This window comes from Meles meles, chromosome 11, assembly GCF_922984935.1.
Source record: "Meles meles chromosome 11, mMelMel3.1 paternal haplotype, whole genome shotgun sequence".
In the NCBI taxonomy this organism is placed as follows: Eukaryota; Metazoa; Chordata; class Mammalia; order Carnivora; family Mustelidae; genus Meles; species Meles meles.
Genome location: NC_060076.1, coordinates 4,247,076 through 4,272,349, shown reverse-complemented (window position 1 = coordinate 4,272,349; position 25,274 = coordinate 4,247,076). Strand labels below are relative to the sequence as shown.

The 25,274-nt window shown below is 47.4% G+C and overlaps 1 protein-coding gene across 2 annotated transcripts in view; it reads right to left on the bottom strand.

Annotated features, from left to right (window-relative positions):
* The window catches only part of MED27 (mediator complex subunit 27), a 208,348-nt gene that overhangs the window by 141,402 nt on the left and 41,672 nt on the right, over positions 1-25,274 (bottom strand). For both annotated transcript variants that reach the window (XM_046022274.1, XM_046022275.1), the window contains exon 3: positions 2,145-2,275. In XM_046022274.1, the coding sequence (XP_045878230.1) occupies positions 2,145-2,275 (131 nt within the window). The remainder of the gene's footprint in view (positions 1-2,144; positions 2,276-25,274) is intronic.

Here is a 25,274-nt window from a genome sequence, read left to right as displayed (position 1 = left end):
GCCTCCGTAGACCATCCACGCAGGGAAAATGACAAGTCACAACGCCCATTAGACTTCAGAGAGGTGAAAGCTGAGGATTCGCGGGATCGCCGAGTCGACATACAAGGAACCACAGGTCAGTTCCTTCAGAAGCGCCTGCCAAACAGTGAAAACTCTCTGCTTTGCATCACTCAAAGTGTCTGAAAAACATGCACCTGGCCATGCAGTAGCAGAAAATCACTTACTGGAAGCCGGTTGGTTATGTTCGTCCTCTCCTAGAAGCAAATGTTAATTATGAAGAAAACCTGAAAAATCACAGAAATGGTGGCGCGAGTGTCCAGCGACGAGGGAAAAGATCCCAAGGCATCTGCTGTGACTTCCCAGCTCTCTGCTGGCCTCTCTCCACCGCACGTCATCTCCCTGGAGAGGCCTTCTTAGACCGCCCAATCTAAGCATTTTCCTCCACCTCATCCCTTACTCTACTATGTGTTCCTTTCTAAGCACCAATCATAACCAGAAATTATTATATTAATTTGTTAACTTATCGTAACTAGAAATTATTATATTAATTTATTAATTTGTTGAGGGATGCCTTTTTTTTGTCTTTTTCCCCCTGCAAACAAAAGCTTCGGGAATACAGGACCACATCTGTGTTGTTCATGACTGTAACCCCACAGCCTAGGACAGTGCCTACAGATAGGAGGTACAATATTTGCTCATCAAACAGAAAACAAGTGAGATCTCCTGTAAAGGCAAACAACGGAGTCTCAACGAAAATACTCCTCTGGATGGAAATTTTAAAATGTACAGCTGATCCCTGAATGACACGGGTTGGAAGTGCAAGGATCCACGTATCTGGGATATTTCTGTCAATACAGTCCTATCAATGTATTTTCTCTTCCTTGTAATTTTCCTAATAACATTTTCTCCTTTCCAGCTTATGTTACTGTGAGAACATAACACATTTAATACACACAATACATGTTAATCGACTGGTGATGTTATTTGTAGGCTTCCGGTCACTATTAGGCTTTAGTAGTTAAGTCTGGGGGAACCAAAAGTTATATAAGATCTTCGACTGTGCTGTGACCCCTGCATTGTTCAAGGTGTCAACTGTAGTTTGCGACTGAGGATATAAGCGAAAGAGGGTACCGTGGGAGGGCAGGACAGGACAGGGATTGTGTCTAAAGGCCCAGGCCAGCCGCTGGGAGTGCTGCCTCGCTCCGGGGAGTGTGCGCGCTCACAGAGAAGCTATCAGCAAAGACTGGTGTGTTCGCATTTCTGATTCCCACAAAGTGAGCCTTGGCCTTCACGTGCTAAGGCTTCTAGCACGAAGTAGCCCCCCAGGTAATGGATGAGTCACTTGCGACACAGTCAGGAGAACACTACCCAGCAACAAAAAGAACAGACAATCTAGATGAGTCTAACAGATAGTATGCTGAGTGAAAAGAGGCGCAAACAAAAGATTACATGTTGTGCGACTCCAATGACATGAAGTTCAAGAACAGGTTAAAAATCAACCGTTCAAAGAAGGCTAAACTGGGGAGGGAGGCGGCACGTGTACAGACTGGGAACACGGGGTGGGGGGGGACCCCTCATGGGATTCTGGAGGCCGTGGCCACATGGCCTCGTCTGGGTCGAGCTCCATGGAGGTATGCACGTGTGAAAACCATCACTGAGCTGGACGTTCCTGAACCTTACAGTATCTCCTGTCTCCTACTAGGATAAAGAAGGGCTCATAGTTTGCACATTTAAGAGAACAAGTGAGCCTAGCACGACTCGAATCCCAGCTCCCCCGGATTCTCTGAGTGGCCTGCAGCTTCTCAAAACGTGCCCCTGAGCTGTGTCATCGGTTAGATAAGGACAACGGCACTTAGGCTCTGCCAGCTCTGGGAGTGTGACAAGGAAATAAAGAAAAGGCTATGAGGTATCTTGAAATCCTAGGTGGGAAAGTCATAGAAAATATGTTAATTAGGAGCCACACGATCACCGTTTCATGTAAGATCTATGCAAACGGTCTTACCTGCATGCTGGGTTTCTAATCTTAGCAGGTACTCTGGCAAAAGGAAGAGTAATTTCACAAGAAACAACTTTCCACTCCCCACAGACAAGCACCGAGAAGAGTTCACCCAGGACGAAAGAACTGTTGCAAACCTATTACTCACTGAGGCGGTAAGACAAGAGTAGTGGGCTGAGCCTTCGGCCTCCGCTTGGCGGACACTCCCATCTGGTTGGCCGAGCGCTTCAGGGACTGCTGATTCAAAAGGCCAGACGCCAGACCGGCATGGTACTGCAACTGCACGGGCAAACAGAACAAAAGGGGAAGAAAAATAACGTTTGGTAAATGCAGGCCGAGGGGTATGAAACGATCACTACTTGATGCGTCTTACCCCCCTTAGAACGTTTTAAATCACGGCGAATGCAGCGGCTAACGTTTTGCTTCGAGGAATGTATTTGTAAGGAGCTACTGAGACGAACAGGAAGAGGAGAGTGGACAGGGCTGTTCGTCACAGCATTACATAACAGCGAAGAACCGGGGGCCTCCTGAACACCCAGCAATAACCGGGAGCTTGGTTAAGATATGGAAAGAAATTTATGACATCATTTTGTGGAATAAAAAACAAAAACAGGTACACTGTAAACAGAGAAATGCTTAAAAGAGACAGTCTCTCAAATGTTAAACATAATAGGGGCGCCTGGGTGGCCCAGTGGATTAAGTATCCGATTCTTGGTTCCAGCTCAGGTCGTGATCTCAGGGTCGTGCGATGAAGCACCCGCGCCCCCATGTCAGCTCCGCACTCAGTGGGAAGTCTGCTTGGGATTCTCGCTCTCCCTCTCTCTGCCCTCCCCCCACTTGCACTGTCTTTCTCGCTAATAAATAGAATAAAATCTTTAAAAAAAAAAGAAAGAAAGAAACATTAACAGCACATTCCTAAGTAGCAGAGCTTGAATAATTTTTCCTCTTTATTTTTCACTACTATTTCATATATGCTTTATATAAATGGTTTTTCAAAGCCCATGTCATTTTTTATAAGAAGATCCACAGGGACTCCTTAAAGACAAATTAGTTCTGGGAACTCTTGCTTATAATAAAAACCACATAACTGGGAGTCTACTGCATTAACTGAGAAGCATTAACTGCACAACCTGACCTACCATAAACATACATGAAACACACCCACGGTCAGCCCCAACATTCACTGTCCGTGTCTTCAGTGCTGAAGATACAAGTATCAGTGGTAAGGATAAGCTCCTGAGTGTACCTTACAATAAAAAGCATACAAATGGATACAGGACGGAGGAGTTCCTCTCACTCTGTGTACAGGTAAGTGGAACAATACAGTGCCAGTAAGGATGCAAAATACTTTCAGTGAGCTCTAGGCCCACATCCTTGGCTTTGTTCTGGACAAACTACTGAGCTTTGAAGTTACTCAGGACACATCATTTTATCTCTCTAGACCTCCATTTCACTTTTGGAAAAGAGAAGTGACACTGCCTAATTCTAAACCCAACAGGAATTCCAAAAAAAAAAAAAAAAAAAAAAAAAAAAAATCCACCTTACTGAGTTAAAATTTACATAAAATAAAATGCACACATTTTAAGTGTACAGTTTGATGAGTTAGGATAATGTCTATACCTGTGAAACTGTCACCTCAACCAAGGTATAGACAATGTCCATCCCTGAAGAAAGTTCCCCTGGGCCCCAATGCAGTCAGTCTCCCTCCCCTCCCCACCCCCATCTCCTACCATCAGGATCCTTTGTTTTAAAATACAACTCATCAGTCTCACTCTTTGCCAAGTGAGGCGCTTACATCCAATCTGACATGTGACAGTGACTGCTATCTTCCTTTTTTCATCCCATACTTTGGTATTTTAGATCTTAAGAGTTGTCATCAATCTCTCGATAATAAAATCATCCTTGAAAGGTATCCCAATTTTGAACAGATGTAAATAAAACATTCAAATGTGAAAATGCCAAGCTAAGAGTCTGGATTGAGACCATTTATAACATCCAATATGTTTCTTCTTCCCTTCTCAAATTAAGCAAGGTCTTTCAAACATTTATTTAGAATTAACTAAACACACAAATAGTAATTCACTCTGAAGCTCTGAATCAATTTCTTTTCAAAATGCTCTTTCAAGGCATAGATTTCCTTTGCAGAGCCAGCTACATCACAGCTCATGGTAATGAAACTGGTGACCACCATATCACAGGGGCTGGGCCCTGCATGCAAAGGGTAATGATGTTCTGAAAAACAGATGGCGGGCGTACCTAAAGCCGGTGGGCTGCAAACAAACAGAGAGAGAGCAAGAAAACAGAACGAACTGAAATGATCTGCTTCTTGAAAGTGGTCATAAAAATGAAGATATCCAGTGACCCCATAAGACTGAAATGTCTGTGTTTGGAGCATCCACATTGCTTTTTAACAGGCTCTTGATTTACTTGGTCGATCTGCTGGGGGAGCCTTATGGCTGCACGATACAAGACAAAGATGTATCACAGTCATAATAAAAATGGAGCTCTTCTCAGGGTGGAAGGGGGGGCATAATTCGGCTCTAACAACTCATCTTAGACCAATGAATTTTGCTCAAATTTGTTTTTCTCCTACAGATTTCTTAAATGGGAAATCAATGGAAGCAAGGGACAGTACAAGTTTGAAAGACAATGTTTCAAAATGTCAGCTACTTGGGTTTCGATCTTCCCCACCAGAATTTGCAATGAGTGCAATATGCATGGGGCTTTATGGAATTAAAGGGAAAGACAGCTTGGCAGGGGTCCCCTCCTGGCTCAAGGAATCGTCTCTCCTTTTGGCTCTCCTTCTTCTTCGTATCTTATTAGGGTCCGTGCAAGCTCAGCCATTCCGGCCCTGCTGACTCTTTGAGTGGAAGAGTCCTGCTAACTACGCACAGTGGCAGGGTGATTTTGCCCACCTGGCATCATTTTGATCATTTGCTCAAACAAAAAACCCAAAAGAGCAGAAATGCATGCTGGCTGCTGTCTTTCAGAGGGTTCCTTTAAAATGTCTGCCATCTTGGGCGCCTTCAACAGACACTGCACCTCTAAGAGCACATGGAGAGGGACGGACTCCTCTTTCCAGAAAAATAAAACCTGCCCTTCGACGCTGACTCACCGTGATTAAGCGACATCATGTATACGTATCCGTATCCCAGTTTCCAGGAACACAGCTCCGACTGTCAAGATCTATAAGGGGCCCATTAAATATTTACCGAACCATCTTTATAATGGGAGAAAAGGTCAAAGTTAATAAAACTGACAGGCAGATCCTGTCCAACTGGATTTATACATTATTTAAGCACCAAATACTCCATTCCATGAAACACAGTTTTGATCTGAAAAGACTTGGAAAACGTTCACTCAGCCGATGGTTCTAAAACAGCAGAAGGGAGTTCAGAGCAAATCCACAAATTAACATTAAGAACATATCACTCCCCAAAATGCTGCCATAAGTTTTCAATTACAGGTTCTGTAATATTGTCTATAAAAATATATTTCAATAAACATACTTTGTTCCAAATGTCTGTGGCATGGAAACAAGTCTATTTCAAAAAGCAACTTATCAAATTTCTAATGCGATTTTTCTATCCAAGATCATTTCTCCACTGACTAGGCAAGAATAAAATAAAAGAGGGTGAGAAGGAAAACAACCTATTCTTTCAACTTCCACCTCACACAGGGGTGGGGAATGGGAATGTTGGTGTGGCCAGCATTACTGACTGGTAAGCTGCCATTCCGTGCTAACAGCGATTTCAGTGTTCTTTGGACTTAGAGAGCATTGTTCTCAGCTGCAATTTTCCTATTACTGGCAACTTCCCATTTTCTACGATTGACCCAGGACTTTTCGGTCAGTTCTCAACCTGTAGCCTTTCTAATCAATTACATCTACTAATTACCTCTATACCTGGAACATCTCAACAACTCATAATGAGCTGCAAAACATCTTAGAATTTGGAAAACTTTGATTTGTTCGTTATTTTCTTTAAGGTAACACTGTTTGGGGGCACCTGGGTGGCTCAGTCAGTTAAGTATCTGCTGCCGAATTCGGCTTCTTCCTCTCCCTCTCTCCCTTGCCCCTCTCCCGCTCATGCTCGCTCTCTCTTTCTCTCTCTCAAATAAATAAATAAATTTTTTTTTTTTTTACATTTTATTTACTTATTTGACAGAAAGAGAGATCGCAAGTAGGCAGAGAGGCAGGCAGGCAGAGGGGCGAGGTGGGGGGAGTGGGGGGAACAGGCTCCCCGCTGAGCAGAGAGCCTGATGCAGGGCTCGATCCCAGGACCCTGAGATCATGACCTGAGCCGAAGGCAGAGGCTTAACCCGCTGAGCCACCCAGGCGCCCCTAAATAAATAAAATCTTAAAAAAAAAAAAAGTATATTGTTCTGGTAATATTAAACCAGCAAAAGTGCCAAGGGTTAGAAGATAAGGTCACTGTACAGGCTCCAGGGCAGACCGACAAGCCCTGTAACCAGCATCGTCTTTGAAGGTGTGCGTCCGGCCCCTGCTAGCAGCGAGGGCTGTGTGAGCTTACAAACTCCTCACTTCCCTCTCGACAGAACATGCGCTGCATCTTCTTCTCGAGCTCCGAAGTTTCACTCCTCCGGGTTTCTAAGGGAGTTACCTGGGTATCTGGCTTCACCATAAAATGATGAAATAATGTCCCCATAATTTCACACAATAAGCTCAACAACGCTTTTCACCCCATAGGCTCATTCTTTACAGAATCTGCTTTGAAAGAAGTCCAAATTTCTGAGGCCTAAATTCACTTAGCTTTAATGTTTCCAATTACAAATAACAACACACACTGGAAGGAAATATTATTGAAGTAAATTATAAAAAACAGGATTCAAATGCAAAGTTTCTTTCCTATATCTTGGGTTCAGAGAATCAAATGTCCTTCGTTTGGCTCTCCACCCGGCTGTCTTCCACACTGTACTGACCGTTCCTATCTGCTCCAAATCAGACAGAGGATAAAGTCCTGCAATGGACAGAAGTTTGAGGGGCAAAGAGAAGGAAAGTCACCACACCTATCACATTCAATATACTAATTAAGCCAGTGGCATTCAATTTGGTCTTGCACATAAAAGCTGAAATGTTTGCTAAAACCTCCCTGGGGTTCACGGCACAGCATCTGTCCATTCCCCAGATTATCCTATCCATGCCATATGGCCTGAATCCCGCTTTAAGAAAACCTGACACTCAAAATTCTCAAAATTTATAAGCGAGGTCAAGCAAGGTTTGATTCTTCCCACTGTGAAAATCATGATCTCCTCTTCCAAGATTCACCAAAGGCTTCTTTTGGGGGAGGGAGGTTGTGAAAACAAACAAACAAAAACAAAACAAACAAAAAAACACAACTCTCCTAACCTTAAGACAGAGTTCGCTTTATTTTTAAAAATGACTTTATGTATAATTTCATGCAAGTTTCCAAGAATACTAGCAAGATTTACTGGTACTTCCAATAGCTAAAGCCTTTGGGTGAGGAGTGAGCCAGAACTAAGTTAAACAAATTCTGGCTGGCTTAGATGAGGGGCCCCTGGGAGGGGACGAAGAGATCAAGAGGCCACGGTGCCCCACCACCTCCTCCCCCAGTCCCTCCAGGCCAGTCTCCCTTCTCTGAGCAGAGCTTTTGCCCGTCACTGGGACTTGGCAGCCAGGAAAGGCAGCCTTGTGTTATTTCTTGGTCCAGGAATGAAGCTAAGCTGGCCACCTGGGGAGACATTTCTGGAGGGTGCAGACCTTGTGATTGATTACTCTGCATTCACAACAGCGTCCAGGCTATTGCACTGCGTACAGGAGAAGCTAATGAATTTGTCAACTGGTAAGTGGACTGGCAGATCAGCGAAACGCTACGGCCTGGCCTGGCCTGTCACTGTAGCCAATATAGAGAACACAATGGCCCCAACAGACAGTCCTCTTCAGGCTAGGCACTTACAGAAGCAATACACTGCTTTGTAGGGGTTCACTGTCAGCGCAGAACCACAAGGAACCCCTCTTTCCTCTTATTCTAACTGCCCAAAATAGTGAGTATGTCTAAACCTCTGTGTGGGCTTGAGTTCAGGCAAAGGCATCTATAGGGACTGCACTCGGATGACCTCAAATCATAGTACTCTAATGTCAGAGGAGGCCCTTAGAGACACCGACCTCCACCCACCTCCCATCCCCATTTTATAGGAGAGGAGACTCAGGCCTTAGAGAAGTCATGGGCCCAAGGCGATTAGGAGTCACTTCCCCGGCCTTTTTCTGGGAGGGAGGAGGCAGGGCAGCGGGGGCGGAGTGTGCCGCATCTTTCCACCTGGAGGACCTGACATTTCTACCTCAGGAGAGCACAGCGCCCCCTCCCAGACAGGGAACTGAGACTGTGTTCTGGGAGAATGATGTTAGCTGGCATCCCCGGGATCAGCTCGCTTGCTCCCTTCACTCGGACCCCTCTCAGGGACCATGATGTCACAGGTTCTTCCCTTCTACTGACTCCGCTCATGTCCCAAGCAGGGAGTATGGGAAAGTTCTAAATTCTATGATCTTAGGGCTTTAATATCATTCATGGTTAAAAAAAACCATGGAGAAAAGAAATCAAGAAATCGTAGAAACCTCAATACTGTCCCAAAATCTAAATTTTAGACTCAGCAGTAACACAGTTAACCTTCCTGGCACGGCCGCTCTTTACTGTTCTCGGACGGGGCAGTGGTGCTACTGGCCAGCAGGTTTGTATAAATTCTCTTACGGGCTGGGGTGAGCCACGCGTACAAGCTGTTTTTACTCTGGGACTCTCTTCGAGAATGCGTGTAATGCATCATGAGGGCGCTGAGCACGGACATCAGCTGCAGAGCACCACGTCCCCTGCAGATCCCGGACCCGAACAGCCAGCGCAGGTCGGCATGAGAGTGTGCTGAAATCCTTCCCAGATGCAATGGAACACAGCAAAGCTCACACCCCTGATCTCAAGACAATGTGACACGTGGATCGAGTCACAGCCCCGACAGCTGGGATGTGCGGATGTGGCAGGGTGGTGTGGGGGTGCGGGCCACTGGGTCTCAGGCAGTCCCCGTTTCCCCTGAACCGTTAACCTAGAACCAATGTTTGTGCAAAACCAGGAACACTTCATCACCACTTTGAGTTGCAAGACCTTTGCCCCTCATTATTGAAATATATTTTGTTTCCAGCTAATGGGAAAAAAAACATGTATTACGACAAAGCTCTGATTCTTCTTTTGAACATAACTCTGAGCAGAGAAACAAGCAAGCCTGACTGTTATTATCTGTGCCAAGGAAAACAGCTACAGAAAAATACCATAAACCTAATTGTTTTGCTTGGGTCTTTATCCAAATATTAGATAATGGTATTAGCTTCTTTCCTCCTTTTATCTCCTAACGCTTCTTTCAAATAGCCAATATTAAAAAAAAAAAAAAGAAAGAAAAGAAAAACAACCTTAGATTTGAGCCTTTATGGGTAAATGATCTTTTTACTTGGTCAAAACAGCATCAATAAACCATAAGAAGGAAGCCTCCAATTTATCTGCCTATTTGTCCTCTACTGGAAGCGGGGTTTCGGGCCTTTCAATTACTAGGACAGCAGGACCCGAGTCAGGGCTGCGTTGCTGCCCGACTGCGGCGTCATTTACACGCCAAAGGCCATTTGGGTTTCTTTTCTCCTGCGCATGAACCCTCAACTGTCCCAACCTCACAAAATGTCAGAGAGGTGAATAGAGAGGATGCGTAGCAGCCTTTTACTTTCTTAAATCTCTGTAATGCTTTGGGTCATTTAGACTGGTGCTTCTGGTGCGTCCCAGATCTCACACCTTTACCAACAGGCCTTTCCCCACAACTGCAGCTTACCCTGCAGCTGTGCTCATGTGACCGTACTTCAGAGATGCCAGTCAGCTGCAAGAGATATCACTCAACCATCTGAGCAGAGTCACTAACGAAGCAGACTGGGAATGTGGCTAAAAATGGAGGAAACCACCAGCAACGGGGCTACCGGTACAGGAAGAAAGTAAAAATACAAAAGAAAGCCACAAAGGAACGAGGACAAGGGTACACTAGAAACCGTGCCTCCCTGTCTCTGTTACTCCCCTCGCACCTCAGACCAGGCCCTCAACCTTTCTGCCCGGCGTGTTCCTAGACAGCAACGCACAGGGTCATAAAGGAAGATCATGCTGGAGGCTCACCCGACCGCTTACGATGCGGGCAGGAAACAGAAACAGGACCCAGGCTAATGTGACAACGTGTCAACGAGAGAATGCTAACGGTTCATCAAAGCACGGTGACAGTGAGTGAGAACATGCCCTCTGAAGAGGGAAGACGACGTGGTGCCATCTTGTTCACCTGTCCTCGTGCTAGAGGACAAAGTCCGTGGCGGATGGGTCATCAAGTTCTTGTCCCCCAGCTAAGCTTGAACCAGCCCAGAACAATTACCCCTTTACCCACCATATACTCAGCAAAAACAGAATGTGTGCTGGACCCTGTTATGACTAAAGACAGAAGTGGCAGGGAAGAATGATCTATCCCGGAATTACCTTTATGCTTCCATCAGAAAGGCTGAATGCCAGTCTCTAAATGCACACATAAGGCCTAGAACGAAAGTCTAAAAGAGGAGGCTGGATTGTGTCTAAGGCCCCTTCTAACACTGAAATTCTATGATGTTATAAATATTTCTCTTAAGAAAATGCAGTTCTGAACTTGACTTCCTAATATAAAAATCAATGCTGGTGAAATTTAAATATATTTATGAAGCGCGAACACGTCCCCAGTCACCAAAAGTCTCCAATGGGGGCAGTTAGCGAGGGGGTGGGGAAGAGGCTCTCTACGGTATTAGCTGGAACCGAGCTCAGGGCAGAGGCCTGACGGGCATGGGGCATTTACAGACACACCAAAATACCTTGTTTGTTCTTCCCAAAGCATTCACAGCGGGGGGGGGGGGGGGGGGGGGCGCGACGGGGAGAACTGAAGAATACCAGGTAACACACGTATCCCTGGGTATTTCTCTTCCTGGCCCCCCTCTAAAAGAGGAGGAATGGTTTCAACTGAGAAATGAGTAAAATGGAAACCACCAGATCATAAACCAGACACTGAAGGCTCAGTTACCATTCAGATTCCAGTCAAGAAGCCAATAAAGATGATTTTTTAAAATGATCAATCCGATAAATATAAAAGACCGTTTCCTTCCTGTCACCTGCAGCCCCCATCAGCTTCCTCTGCTGTCCACTGGGGAGGGATCTGGTCAGACTTCCCTCCAGCCCTGGCGTACCTGGAATATGAACTAGGGAGAGGTAGGGAAGAGGGAAAAGTAGTACAGAGAAAGTGCAGAGAAAACTCAGGAGGAGAAGGGAAACAGGGAGCCACATGATCACGGACTTTAGGATCTAGAACTACGGTGTCAAACACAGTGAAATGAGCACGATGCACGAGGCGGAGGAACCGCTATCCAAGTGAGGAAGGACACGCGCAAAAGCCTGAAGCACGGTGCCCGGCAGAGACGGAGCCATTCTTGTGATGATCAGACGTGACAACACCCAGAAATTCACCACCTCGAACAATGCCAGAATGACTGACTTTTCAGAAAACAGAGTAGAATCACCATCTTTTCATCAAATACTGTCACCCCAAACACGTCAGATAATAAACTGGTAAGTGCGATGGAAAACGGGGGGTGGGGGGGAAATGCACCCTACAGGCTGCTCTGAATGAGTAGCTGTAGAAGGAACCCAACGCAATCCTTGTACAGTGGAGGAGAACCCATCACACTGAGGGTGCCCCTTGGCCGACTCTGAGTAAAACTCACTACAATCCAGGACACGCAATAAGCACTCTAAATGAAAAGCGACGCAGAGGGGTAGTTGGGAAGCCCTTTCTAATATACTGTGCAAACTGTTCTTTTTCATCTACACATGAACCCAAATGCCCAGAAAGTTCGCTCAACCTTAGTGCATTCAACCATCAAGTTATAGGGTATTTCTAACACAACCCACAAAGTACTCGGCACTAGAAGACCAAAGTCTCTTCTCCAGACTCCCAGGACTTGTCTCCTTCTTTATAGGACTGCTAAGGTTTTTGTTGGTTTAAGTTCTGGCTGTGATTGTCTACGAGTACTGAAAGTAGAAGAAAGTGGGAGAAGTATCAGAACAGGCAAAGCAGATGTCAGCCTAAGTGGTGGCAGAATTTTCCTATGATAAATACAGGACTACAATTTTTTTTTTGTTTGGAATTTTAAAACCCTAAATCATACTTACCAACAGTGGTTATGTTTTCGGTTTATGATGAACCAACAGGTTAGAGTGAATTTTCGACCAATCAGTGACCGAGGCATGATTTCTACTATTGTTACGCTAATGATAATAGTTAAACTAATAGTAAACTAATGTTAAACTAACGCAGGTACGCAGTCCACAGTCTGGATATAAGCCAGCAGGCCCTGCACTGACGTGTGTGGCTGGGGGTGAGCTGCTCAACTTTCCGGAACTTCTGTTCTTTCTCGTCTATTACTGGGGATAATAGTGCTACTCGTTACTTACTACCTGATTCCTCTAGAAACAGCCTGTGGTTTCACTAGGCAAAACCGCACTCGGTGAGGGTGAAATACATGAAAGTGTTGAGCAAAATGACGGCACAAAATACACACTCAGGAAAGGCTAATGTGAGTGCTGCTAACAGGCCGAGATGCTGAGCTTTAACAATCAGACTGAGCATCACGGGGATCGAGCCAATGGCTGGAAGGCACTGCTGACCCAAAAAATCCCTAAACACCTTAGAGGAGCTGGACCCGCGAAAACCAGGCCTATTTCTGCGTGGATCTGGGGAAGGGGCGTGTACGGGGACGGGGAACTAGAAGGCTGGAGCCCCTGCTCTGATGTGCAAGTTATTACTACCATGATGTTTGAGGCCCTGCTCAAACGTGCCGAATTCTACTGTCAAGAACAAAGCAAGCAACCAGACGCACCAGCAGCACCGAGCCGGGAATGGCCAAGAAGGAATGTTAACGAGACTTCCACCACAACCACAACCATCCAGAAGAAGAGCTCAGATGTGGGAAGGAGCTTTTTTGGGGACCAAGGATCAGAACGTAAGAAAAGGCAACCGATGCCACACCCTGTTTTTTTATTTTCATCCACGATGCTCCAATAAATAGGCTGCCTTTCCCTTAAGGACTTGGCATGCAGGGAGCTGAGAAGAGTTGAAGCTTGCTCGAGCCAGTCCAGAAGCCTTCCTAAAACACCTTTTCGAGGGCTGATCGCTGTACATGACAGTATTTTTTGCATATATCTATCTTTCTCTTTTTCTCAACTGTAAGAATCATGAGAGCCGGCACTGTCTCATCAGCGACTAGTGAGAGGCGGGGTCAGGACTGGAATCCAGACAGCCGGCTCCAGGGTCCCTGCTGTCACTACTCCACCATTCGGACGTTCCAGAATTTCATCTGTCCTCAGTAAGTATTTTTTAAACAAATGAATATATAATTAGCATGAAAAGAGATCTGAACTCAATGTCAAAGTATGGTAGGAATTTGGATTCTGAATCCTGCACAAGGTCCCCACGGAGAGGGGAAGATGACAGGGTTCTCCTGCATCCCCCATTCCCCAGCTCGGCCTTTTGAGGCTGCAACGAGCATCCTACTCAGTTCATCAAGGTTTGCCATGCGGCTCCATGGGAAGTGGAGGAAACGGGAACTGTGTCCACAGCCAGGCCTCCGGACAGCAGGAAGAGCTCTGCCAGTCCCCAGTCCTTCTCCCCCTGCCGCTGGCAACTTCTGAGGCCCTGGCTGCTTGCTGCCGCTCCCGACTCTGACCACAGACCACCGCTCCACACGCCCTTGCTCACGGCCAGGCCTCAGCCCGCTGCTGCGTGAGTGAGTGTGCAAACCCATGTGCAAACCCGTGTGTACACACCTTTCCACACACTTAGTGCCTGCCGGTGTCTCACACAGGAGAAAGAGAGGACAAGACAAGAATCTGCCAGTACAGAGCATCATTTCTCCCCTCAACATGGAAATGTACAGCAAGTTCTTAAAGTCAAACGCTTTCTCGCCAACGTAGGCACCAAAACCCCTGTGACAGCAAAAACTGACGGGAACTGATGTGAGTCTATGTAAATCTTAATTTATCTCACTTAGTGTGAATAGTCTAACATTTTGCTACACAGTATTTGATTACAGGGTGCTGCCCCAGACCCTGCTGGAGAAATTAATGTAAAATGTGGTATATGAACCATACTGCCTTTCAGTAATCCAAAATATTCTAAAATCCAAAATACATTCCGATCCCAAGAGCTCTGGAACAGGAGCTGGGGACCCGTGCTATGCGGCGGAGTGCGGGGTACCAGGCACAGCGCCCGTGCCAGCCTGTATTTCAAAACTGCTGGCGGCCTCTGACTTAGGCACCCATATCTGATCCAAGTGGCCACAGCCAGTCTCCAGGGACACAGGGCACAGAGTGAGACAGCCCACCTCACCGGAATTCCATGGCTCCATCCCAGCTCTGCCCCCGCCACTCCAGCCAGTTTCCTTTCTGAGAACACCCAAGCTCACTCCTGTCTTGGGGCCCCTTTCACTCACCTTCCTCTCTACCCGGGACACTCTTTACACTCTCTTCCCTGATCTTTGAGTGCCTGACTTCTCGTGCAGGTCTCAACCTGCCCTTCCCCTTCTCACAGAGCCTTCTCTGGCCCCCTCAATGATGGGAGCCTCCGGGCTCTCTCTCGCACACCTTGGTGTTTTATCTTAACCACAGTAGGAAACCTGAGCACGTGTTTTACACATATTGTCCGTTTCTCTGTTTAGTGTGTGCCTCCCCGGCCTCACCGCCACCCCTAGCCCCATCCCACACCAGAACGTTACAGCTCCATTAGGACACAGGCCGCAGCTACCTTAGTCACTATTACAGCTCCAACACCTAGAACAGTGCTTGGCACCGAGTTGTAAATAAATACTTGCTGAATAAATAAGAAAGCACTCGGACAACGCCTGCAGGCACTGCGGGCCCTGTGCACAGCCAGACCCAGACGCCCTGCCCGAACAAATTAAAAAGCCGTATTACTCCCAAATGGTATGAATTTTTTACATCTTCTGTGGACTTTATTTGGTAGACTCCTGGGGGAGGGGTGTTGCTGAAGGTTCTAAGCAGGGAGTGGTACAATCAAAGGGCACTATAGCCTTCAAGTCGTTTTTCAAAGCACAGCCAGAGATCATCTGCATCAGAACCATCTGTAGCGAGCTGGCCAAAAACACAGACCGCAGGCTCCTGCCTCAGAGCGGCGGGATCCGCACCTCTGCCCAGGCACCCTGGAATCAGCACTGGAAGAAGCAAGGCAGGCAGCATGAACGCACTCCGTACGCGTCTTACAGTCACAGTACAATCCTGGAAATACCTGTGACTCACTGATTGACTCTGCAAGTCTTCTCCACCGGGGACCCGGCAAGAACACACTGCAGAGGGAAACCTCGGGCAGGTCACAGCTGGCTAAGGCGAGGCCGCGGCCCTCGTCGGCACACCACACAGACTCGGGTTTGTGACACCGAGGCAGTGTGCTTCCAACGTTCAAGAGGCCCCCATCTTTGCAGCTCCCATGGGAAGTCTGGCTGTTTCATGCGCATATCGTTGAAGGGCGGTGGGAAAGGCAGCCCCGGGACAAACAGCAGACTTGGAGGGAGCTCTAGAATGCTGATGCCCTATTCTAGCACTCGACTACCCCTGATTAGGCAAATACAGAACCTGCAGCGCAGGAGTCTGCAAACAGTTAAATTTTCAATCTTTACAAAAAAGAAAATCCATCAGGTTTGATTGATAAGTGTACTTTTTAAAACTAAGAGTAAAAAAGTGAAGATTGGCAACATTTTTCGCCATATAATTTGCTTTCTTTGCCTTTTTCCACAGCACTGCACATAAATCAAAGAAATGTTAAAGAGGCCCATATATCACCAACTGGCATTTCAAAACTATTTACCAAGTCTTTAACAGACACAGGCCAGAGTCGGGAAAAAACCATGACCAGGGAGGTAGAAATTAAAGGGAGAAAATTAACTCAAACACTGACAGAGAGTTAATTAAGTTTACAAATAACTCTCCAATGAGCAAATTATGATATTTAATAAGAACAGGGCTACAAAACATGGAGAGTTGTGGGAAGGAAGACAAGCCAACAGAGTTTTCCAAACAAGAATAATGTATATTTGAACAAGCTGCCTTTCTATGATTAAGCACAGAAATCTGGAACAAGGCAGGGGAAATGATGTTTTAATAAGGTATGAAATAGGCTTGTGAGCTGCATTCTGCATTAGCTTTGCAAAAGGAGAAAAAAAAGAAAGAAAAGAAGATGGGGAGGGTTGGTCCAAACGTTGCAGATCAAGGTATACGGGTTTCCCTGTGTGAACCGCTGCAGAAGGGGACACAGAGGCCGAGAGGCAGATTCCAATGGGCTGCATTTCCTACACAGAAAATACGAGGAGCTCCCAAAGGCAGAACACTTAAATCCGTGGTTTAGGTCCTAGTTTTCAAGGACAGGAAGAGATGTGAAAAGGCTTTACCCATCTGCCTTCATCAGCTCAGGTTGCTAGAACAAAATACTGTATTGTCTACGTGCCTTCCTCAACAAACATTTCTTTCTCACACTTCTGGAAGTCCGAGACCCGGGCGCCGGCAGACTCCCGGTAAGGGCTCTCCTGCGGCCTTGCACACGGCCGCCACCTCACTGTGTGCCCACACGACCTGTTCTTTGCAGGCCCACAGGAAGAGTGCTGGTCTCTCTTCCTCTTCTTGCAAGGACACTAACCTTATTACGGGAGACTTACCCTCAAGACCTCAGCTAACCTAATTACCTCCCAAAGACCCCCAACCTCCTGATACAATCACACCGGGTTAGGGGCTTCAACAAAGGAAATTTGGGGGGACATGAACGTTCTATCTGTAACACTGTGCATCTGCTCAAGAGACACAAGGCTGGCGAGTATCTGGCCGGCCACTCGCCACTGCTCCCAGAAGTAGGGGGCCTGCACTGGCTCCAGAGTCACCCGCCCTCCTTGCCGGGGCAGCATCACTGCGCTCCCTCAACAGAGCCCCGGCTGTCGGGCTCTCTCCTGTCCCAGCACAAGGATAATGGCTCTGATTCTAACGGAGTGGCTGCTTCTTTGAAAAGTTCAGCTTTTAACACTGCCATCTCCCACCAGGTCCTCCTGCCCTCGACTGTACGCTCCAGAAAAGCTAACTGCTAACAGCCGTAACAACAAGAGAGCTCCGCTGAGAAAGAGGTTTCAAAGCCAGCTTGTACGTAAAAGAGGGAAAAAAAGGTCAGTCTTTTCTTCTCAAGAACTCGGCATTTTATCCTTTCTCCCTCCTGCTACATAATGAAATATGAGCATCAGATGGATCTTCTTAGAAAGCATACTAGGGACCGAGAGACACATTACTCTATTTCAAGCCAGCAACGTGCAAATGCCTGCACAAATTTCTTAGAATCATACCATGAAAAGGAGACCTTCCTGGAAAATACAAGCCCATTACATCAAAATGTACTTCTTAAAAATATAACGTTTCGATGTTATCAAAGTAAAGCAAAAATGTATGTAGAACGGGAGCCAGGGACGCCCAGTGGCTGAGTCAGTTAAGCCTCTGCCTTCGGCTCAGGTCATGATCCCGGGGTCCTGGAATCGAGTCCCACATTGGGCTCCCTGCTCAGCAGAGCCTGCTTTTCCCTCTGCCAGCGCTCCCCCCGCTTGTGTGCTCACACGCATGCTCTCACACTCTCTCTGACAAATAAATAAAATCTTTTTAAAAAATAAAAATAAGATAAAATAAGACAGGTGTCAGAGGTCTTCATGTGGAACATGGTAGAATGAAGTCATGTTCACCCTCACTCCCTCCCCAAATCACTAAAATGACAGCAAAGGAATAAACGTGGGGTGTCGGCCCACAAGGACAAAGCAAGCACGGAGGAGACAGGAGCAGGAAGCGGCTGACCCCGTTTCAGAAGACAAGAAGCCAATGGGCCAGCACTAGCTCAGCGGAGAGAAGGGTGCAGAAAAGTCACCCAGCAGGGGGAAGGGGTAGCAGGAGGGTCGAAGAAGTCAGCAAAAAACAAACCGAACTGGACTGCAGAATCCCCAAAGGCCAAGCAAGTGGAGGCACCCCATACAGTGGAGGGTCCATGTGGGGTGGGAATAAAAACAGGTCGATTGGCTGAGTCTCTTCTTAACACCCAAATGGCTGCTCCCATCAGAAGTCAGGAGGGGTATGCTCAGGAGAGGCTGACCTAGAGAGGCTCAGGCTCACGGATGGCCATAAACCACAAACCGGGCAGAAAGTCTACACTTTGAATGGCAAGCCAGTGCCCCACCGCAAGCCCTCGCAAACAAAAAAGGAACGACAATCCTAGTACACTACAGGGCTCAGCTGCGAGCACTGCGGGTTCGTAAACTGATAAAAACTGAGTATCGGTTAAAGCAAATTGACGGACAGAAGGTGGGATACGAGAGTTAAATCACTATCCTCCATGCCGGGGTGCACAGATAGCGTCTAAAATAGCAGTCCAAGCCACTTATTTAGAACAACGTCAGCAAGCATCCAAAGAGCAAGCTACAAAGAGTTGCAAGGAGCACCCCCCAGGGAATGGCATGTGGAACAGTGGGCTAATGCTTATGTTCTCGGTCTTACAGGATTACTTACTCATCTTTTTGTATTCCTTTGATGAACATAAAAATCATACCGGGGAAAAAAATAGAGCCTCCAAGTTAAGCAGGTCCTGAAAACGTGAGCCCCTCCACACTACAAAATGTACGTCACTGCCTGGGGACTATTAGTTTCCTAGAGTAACACTTAATTTTATTACAAGTTTTACTGCGACAGTTAAAGGTTTTTACAATAGCAGATGCCAGCCCTCCCACACATCAATTAATTTGCAAATTCACTCAGGTTGTAGAAATAATGAGGTGTGGAAAGCGCTGCCATCAGAAGGTGGAAGCGTTGGGCGAGGTGCTGAGCCAGGGCCACCCGCCAGAGTAGCCTTCCCTCCAGCCGCGCGCCCCCACCCTGAGCCTGAAGGACCCACCCCTGCCCCCCACCGCCCACCCACCCCCTGCTTCAAATTCAGACCAAGAACAACATGACAACCACCTTGAGAAATGGAAGACGATGGAAAGATTCTAGAGGCATGCGAGGGAGTGAGAGACCAACCATGCCTCATGAAATAAAATCATGGTTTTTAGGCTCCTTTTTATAGGTTCTCGTTTGGTGTTTACCAAGAAAGTAAACTTTTCGAAAAGATACGATGTGGCTCTCTGAATTCAACTTTGGACTGTAAATTTGGCAAAGCCACCTATCAAGCCCACACATTTGATTTTTTCCTACTTTCTGAAAGAGCTGAGCCGAAGTAACCAATGTTGTTTCAAAACACAGGGGTTGAAAATAGTTACACCGCTTCGGGCTCTGCCAAAGAACTGTCTTTCTTCTCATTTTCACTTAAATCCTTTTTTTTAATGACCTAGACGAGAAGATGAAGAAGAAGACACTTTTTCATTTTCACCTATGCAAATCACATTTGGTCCAGAACAAGTTCTCCGCTGCAGAGCTGAGCTCCTCGAGGAGCGGACAGGTCTCCTGAGGCAGAGCTCACCCAGGCGGGGCGCTGCCCCCCATCACTGCGCTCGGTTCTCCTGCTTCCCTTCCGTCTCTAGGAGACGGCCCTTTTCCACCCAGTCTCCCTCCTGGCCTCGCAGGTCCCCTGTCCCTAAGCCTCGCGGGAGGCCAGTCTCCTCCGGGGAACAGATCGGCACTGCACCCCATGCTGAGCCTTCTTTCTAGTCTGTGATAAACTGTCTGAGTGTGAAGAAGCCTTTCAAAAGGCTTCCTGCTTTGAGAGTTCGCCTTTCCAAAAAACGCGATAGGCGTCTCCAGCAGTCTGACAGGTAGCAACAAGAGCACATTTTCTTCCTCACAACCAATCTGGACTAGAAGGAGACGATCACTCAAATATCATTCATTCCCCACCAGCCAAAAGCAGTCTCCTCACGGTGTGTGTCTCTCTAAACCTGTCGCTCTATTAAGAATGCCCATCATAGCCTCTGGATTTCGAGGACAATAATTTTCTTCACACGCTTAGGAAAGCAATCCAAAGTTCCCCTGACATTTTCTGACCCAGCATTGTCTGTAAAGGGCGCAGGTTAACAATGTTTAAGAAAAGATCACATACAATATATAAATCATGAAGACTCCTGGGACATTGTTTGGTCCGGGCCTTCAGATTCAATATCCCATCACCATGAAAAGAAATCGCTTCCCTTTTCACTTGCGCACCATACTGGGCTCAAAAAGCACCATTAAAATGCCAACAAAGGCATTTTTGGATCTACAATCATTTGACATTTTTTCTAAGAAAATTTAAATTTGAAAAAAACTTCGGTAAATTTAGAGTCTATGAAGTACCACCCACCTCCCCTTCCACTCCCCTAAAAAGGGCAAAAAAATTCATCATCAAAGGTTACCCTCCGTCGAATGTCATCAGAGCGTGGCATTTCAGCACATACATTTGTGTATATAAATCCCCAACTGTTCTGAGAGCTCTGCCGTCACTGGCGTAACCAGATGAGTTAATAATGGAACGGCGGCCTTCCTAAACTCCTTCCTATTTCCTCCTCCTTTCTGTCAGTGGAACTCAGATCCTCAGTGTTCTGCCTAAGTCTCTGGATCCTAGCTGGCAGAGAAGCGAGAGAAAGACACCTTCCTTCCTTCCTTCCCCACCAACTCCCCTCCCTCCTCAAGAATCCAAGGACGTTCATAACTTGGCGATTAAAAATACACTATTTTTATTTCGACGTTCAACCATAACTCATTCCATTCTTTAAAAATTTTATGGCATCCACACTTTCAATTTGAGATTTTTCATTCATGCTAGGTGAGCCTCTTATGTTCTACATTAAATGCAAGGCGTGTGTGATCAGCACTATTAATAATATAACAGCGCCAATCTCCGAAGCAGCAACACAGGGCCGACGCACAGCCCTGTATGAATAGATGTGGAACTGCGAGTGCTGCCGCAATCTTTATTAAATACACAGGAATAAAGAATGTGACTTCCTGCCCGGCCCCTCCCTAGCTCAAGAATCAGGAGGTATTTTTCCCTTCTTCCCCAAAGGCATAACATATCATTCGCTCTCATAAATATAAACACATGTGAAATAGAAAACAAGAGATTACCTTTATTAGATACCAGGGAGAAAGGGACTAGGGAGTCTGAAAGTACACATGGACAAATCAACATGATAAATTCATCAAAAAGTATCAGACTCAAGGACTTAAGGTCACTGAGGTCACCTATTCTGATTAGAACAGTAAAACAAACTCTAGTTGTCACTCCCCCAAGAGCTGGTTTCCTGACAAAGCCTGCCCTTTGCTTTGATGCCATCACAGTGCTCTGTCCGAGGGTGCAACTTGAGAGATGTTCTCTAGAGATGTCTGTAGAAGAAGCACGAGGTGCACCTCGCTTCCAGGTCTGAAACGTGGCTAAAAATGAGCGCGGGATGAGCACTGAATCTCCAAATGACAGCCTGGGCTCTTGTCACGTTACCGTAAAGACACTTAAAGACACGCCCTCCTTGTCTCCTCCTCTCCTGTCCCAGTCACCTTAGGGATGGCTGGTTCCTCCTCCCGCACACAGCGGATTCAGGCGGAGCACCTAACGAGGCACTCACGTGGCCCGCACCCTTCTCCTGCCTGCCTAGGAACACAGTCGGTGAGAAAGAGGCCCGAGGCGGGAGGATGTTACATGTACGTGTTTATTATAAACCATCAAACTGTCGCTTGTAAAAAGTGGGGACCGCTGGTGCAAAATGACCTATGAGAGCCGCCTAGCTGGTACACAGCATAAAAACCCGCCAGAGCCAGAGCACGCACACACGTGCACAGACATACACACGTACCTCAAACGAGAACGTGTGAGCAGAAAAGACGAAGCAAGACTCCGCGTCTAAATAACTTCACAAACAGTGAGAACAGCCTCTCAATGTCCCCATGCGCCAGGCACTTCACCTTCACGACACAACGAAGGGGAAATGAAGCCCCGTGCACCCTTAAGGAGAGAAGCTGAGAGAAGCGAAGTCACCTGCCCACTCACACAGCTGATCTCGGGTGCAAAGGAGCCCAGACTGAAACTAAGTTTCATTACGAAACTGCACGGCCCTGCCCAACAGAATTCCATTTAGTCCCTCGTGAATGAGAGTAATAAGTAATGATAAATATATACGGTGAATCGAATACGCCTGGCACTGCTCTAAGGGCAACACTGGAAACAAGCAACCGGCAAGGCAGAAACTCCCACCCCTTCGCAGAGAACATTCCAGAGGGGGGATGGGAAAGGTGAGCAACCAAAGGCGGAAGTGTAACATGCAGGTGATTACGTCAGAACAGTAAGGATGGAGAAAAACGCAGGGGGGACGCAGATGGCGTCGGGGGGGCAGCAATATTCAACGGGGTGGTCAAGGAAGGCCTCTCTGAGAAGGCACCACCTGAGCCAAGACCTGAAAGACACAACACATCTTTGAGGCAACCAAGGAACTTTCTGGCAGAGGAGGTGCGCCCACAGTCTGTCTAGCACACCTCCATGGCCCAAACCTCAGAGAGGGGAGCCTCCGCTCATGACAGCCAAGTGTCACACCCAGCCTGCTTTGCTTCCTTCGGGCGCGGGCGGTGGGTGAGCAGGCCTCGGGCCTCATGGTTTTCACACAAGGTCTAACTGTGGTGGGTCCTAAGCCTGGAACCCTTGTCTCTCCAGTTCAGTTTGCCAAAATTAATTCCACACAAGGAGTCCTCCTTCTGACCCTTCCCAGTCACACACGGCCTCCAGCATTTGGTTCTCTGCTTCTGATCCCGTGCGGGACAAGCAGAGGCCGAGAAGCTAGTACTACAGAGCACGAGGCACTTGGTCTCTGCTGGTGGGGCAGGTGCACCGCCGTATCTACCCTAAAGGCAAGCTCATAGTATCTGCCAAAATGGAAAAGGCAGCTGCTCCTGGGCGAGCAATTCTTTTTTTTTTTTTCTTTTTAAAGATTATTTATTTATTTATTTGACAGGGAGAGAGACAGTGAGAGAGCAAGCACAAGCAGGGGGAGTGGGAGAGGGAGAAGCAGGCCCCCTCCACCAAGCAAAGGGGCCCGGATGCCAGGATCATGACCTGAGCCGAAGGCAGACATCCAACTGATGGAGCCACCCAGGCATCCCAGCAATTCTCACTCTAAAAACTAACCATGTATCTGGGCAAATACTTACATTCCAGGCTATTTGGTATAGCACTGTTTGTAATAATAAACCAGAATAAACCAGAAACCACCTAAATTCCCTCTATGGTGAACTGGTCGTGGTACACCCATAGAGTAGACTCCAACCAGCTGCTCAGAAAAGAAAGTGTTGAGGGTGACAAGGACAGAACAACGGCCTTTCCAAAGAGCCTGTGTGGTAACCGTACTGTGGCCATGGGTGAGGATGCCTCCGGCCTCAGAAATAAAGGGTCAGGATGCAGCCTACTTATCCTCCAAGGCTTCGGTCAAACTTGAAGACTGCTAATCTGCATGATACCCACTGTGGGGCACGTGTGGTGCATGTAGGCAAAACGTACAGAGCTCACTGTGCTATTCCCGTCACTTTTCTGAAAGCCGGAAGTATTTGCAAGATAAAGAGTTTAAGAGAACCGTTAAGATCACGGCCAAACCTCACCAGCGGAAGCTCTGCGACACCCAAACCATTAGTGCCCCTCCAAAGGGGAACGATGGCCGCGTTGGTTCCCAGAAAAGCCTGAATGGGGCGGGGGCAGAAGCCTTCTCTTCACATGTGGGCAACAACCAGGCCAAAACTTCAGCTGGCCAGAAGTCAACTAGCGTACTGTCCCCGGACCCGGCCAGAGAGGCAGTAAGGCAAGCTGCAACGTGGGTCCTCGGTCAGGGGCTGTGCGGCCCACCCTCCCAGTCCAACCCAGTGGGAGCTGACATCCAGAGCAATGGCTCTCAAAGACCCGCAGGCTCCCCAGGGGGGGCCGGGGGGAGGGGGGACAAAATTATATTCATGTGCTGGATGGTTTAAAGCAGAGAGAGAGCTATTTTGGAAACATCTGAAAAGAGCTACAGAAGAAAAATTTCCTCTAACATCTAATAAATAGGAGCACTTCATTGTCCTAAGCATTTTGGGTGCACTCAGAATGTGGGTCTTTCGATTTCTATGTTACTATGTTTTTTTTTTTAAGATTTTATTTATTTATTTGACAGACAGAGATCACAAGTAGGCAGAGAGGCAGCCAGAGAGAGAGGAGGGGAAGCAGGCTCCTGCTGAGCAGAGAGCCCGACGTGGGGCTCGATCCCAGGACCCTGGGACCATGACCTGGGCCGAAGGCAGAGGCTTTAACCCACTGAGCCACCCGGGTGCCCCCTCTATGTTACTATGTTTTAACTGTACTCATCATTACCATGTCCCCCAACTAGCAACCCACTTACTGAGACGGCAGGCGGAAAGGATTTTGGGTTTGAATCCTGGCTCTGCCACTGACTGCCTGGTGGTGATGGGCCAGTGCCTCCCCTCTTTACCCCCAGCCTGCTCGTCTGTCGGACACAACGTGCACCCGCTTCACGGGGCTTTCGATGCGGACTCGAGCACGTCCGGCACTGCGGAAACGGCAGCGACTCTATTCCCAGCTCCAGAGCCGGGTGCCAGGGACAACCTCGGGACGCTTGCAGCCTGGAGACGTAGACAGAATTTAAACAGATAACCCCCTAAACTACAAGTGAATGACCTTTACAACAAATGCCTCAAAGGAAAGGCACAGCGCTAAAAGCCTCCTCCAGAAGGACGTTTCCAGCAGAAGGAGCAGCATGTGAAAAAGCAGAGGCAGGAGAGCCTGGCATGTGAAAGAAAGTGAAAGAAGGGAGCGTGTGTGAAACGCTTCATCACCGCGCCAGGAACCGGCTTAGCACTCAACAAAGCCTGGTAGTAATAACAGACACTGTCTGGCCACAAGCACACCCCTTACCATCATACACGGTCCTCCACTTACCATGGCGAATGGTCAGCTCAAGTTACAACGCACGTAAGCAAATTTGAAGTAAGTGCCATCTTATTTTATAGGCTCACTGTACACAGGGTCACCATTTACTGGTAACCTTCTCAAACGACTTTTGGATTCAGCATCACCTGCTAGAATGAGAGCATGAGCCGTCACAGCTGGGCAAGAAGCTCTTCCGGCTCACGGTTTAGTTAGGCACCAAGGTACCACCTCGTGCAGCCCAAGGCGCCTGCACGAAACACGAGTAAGCTAGGCT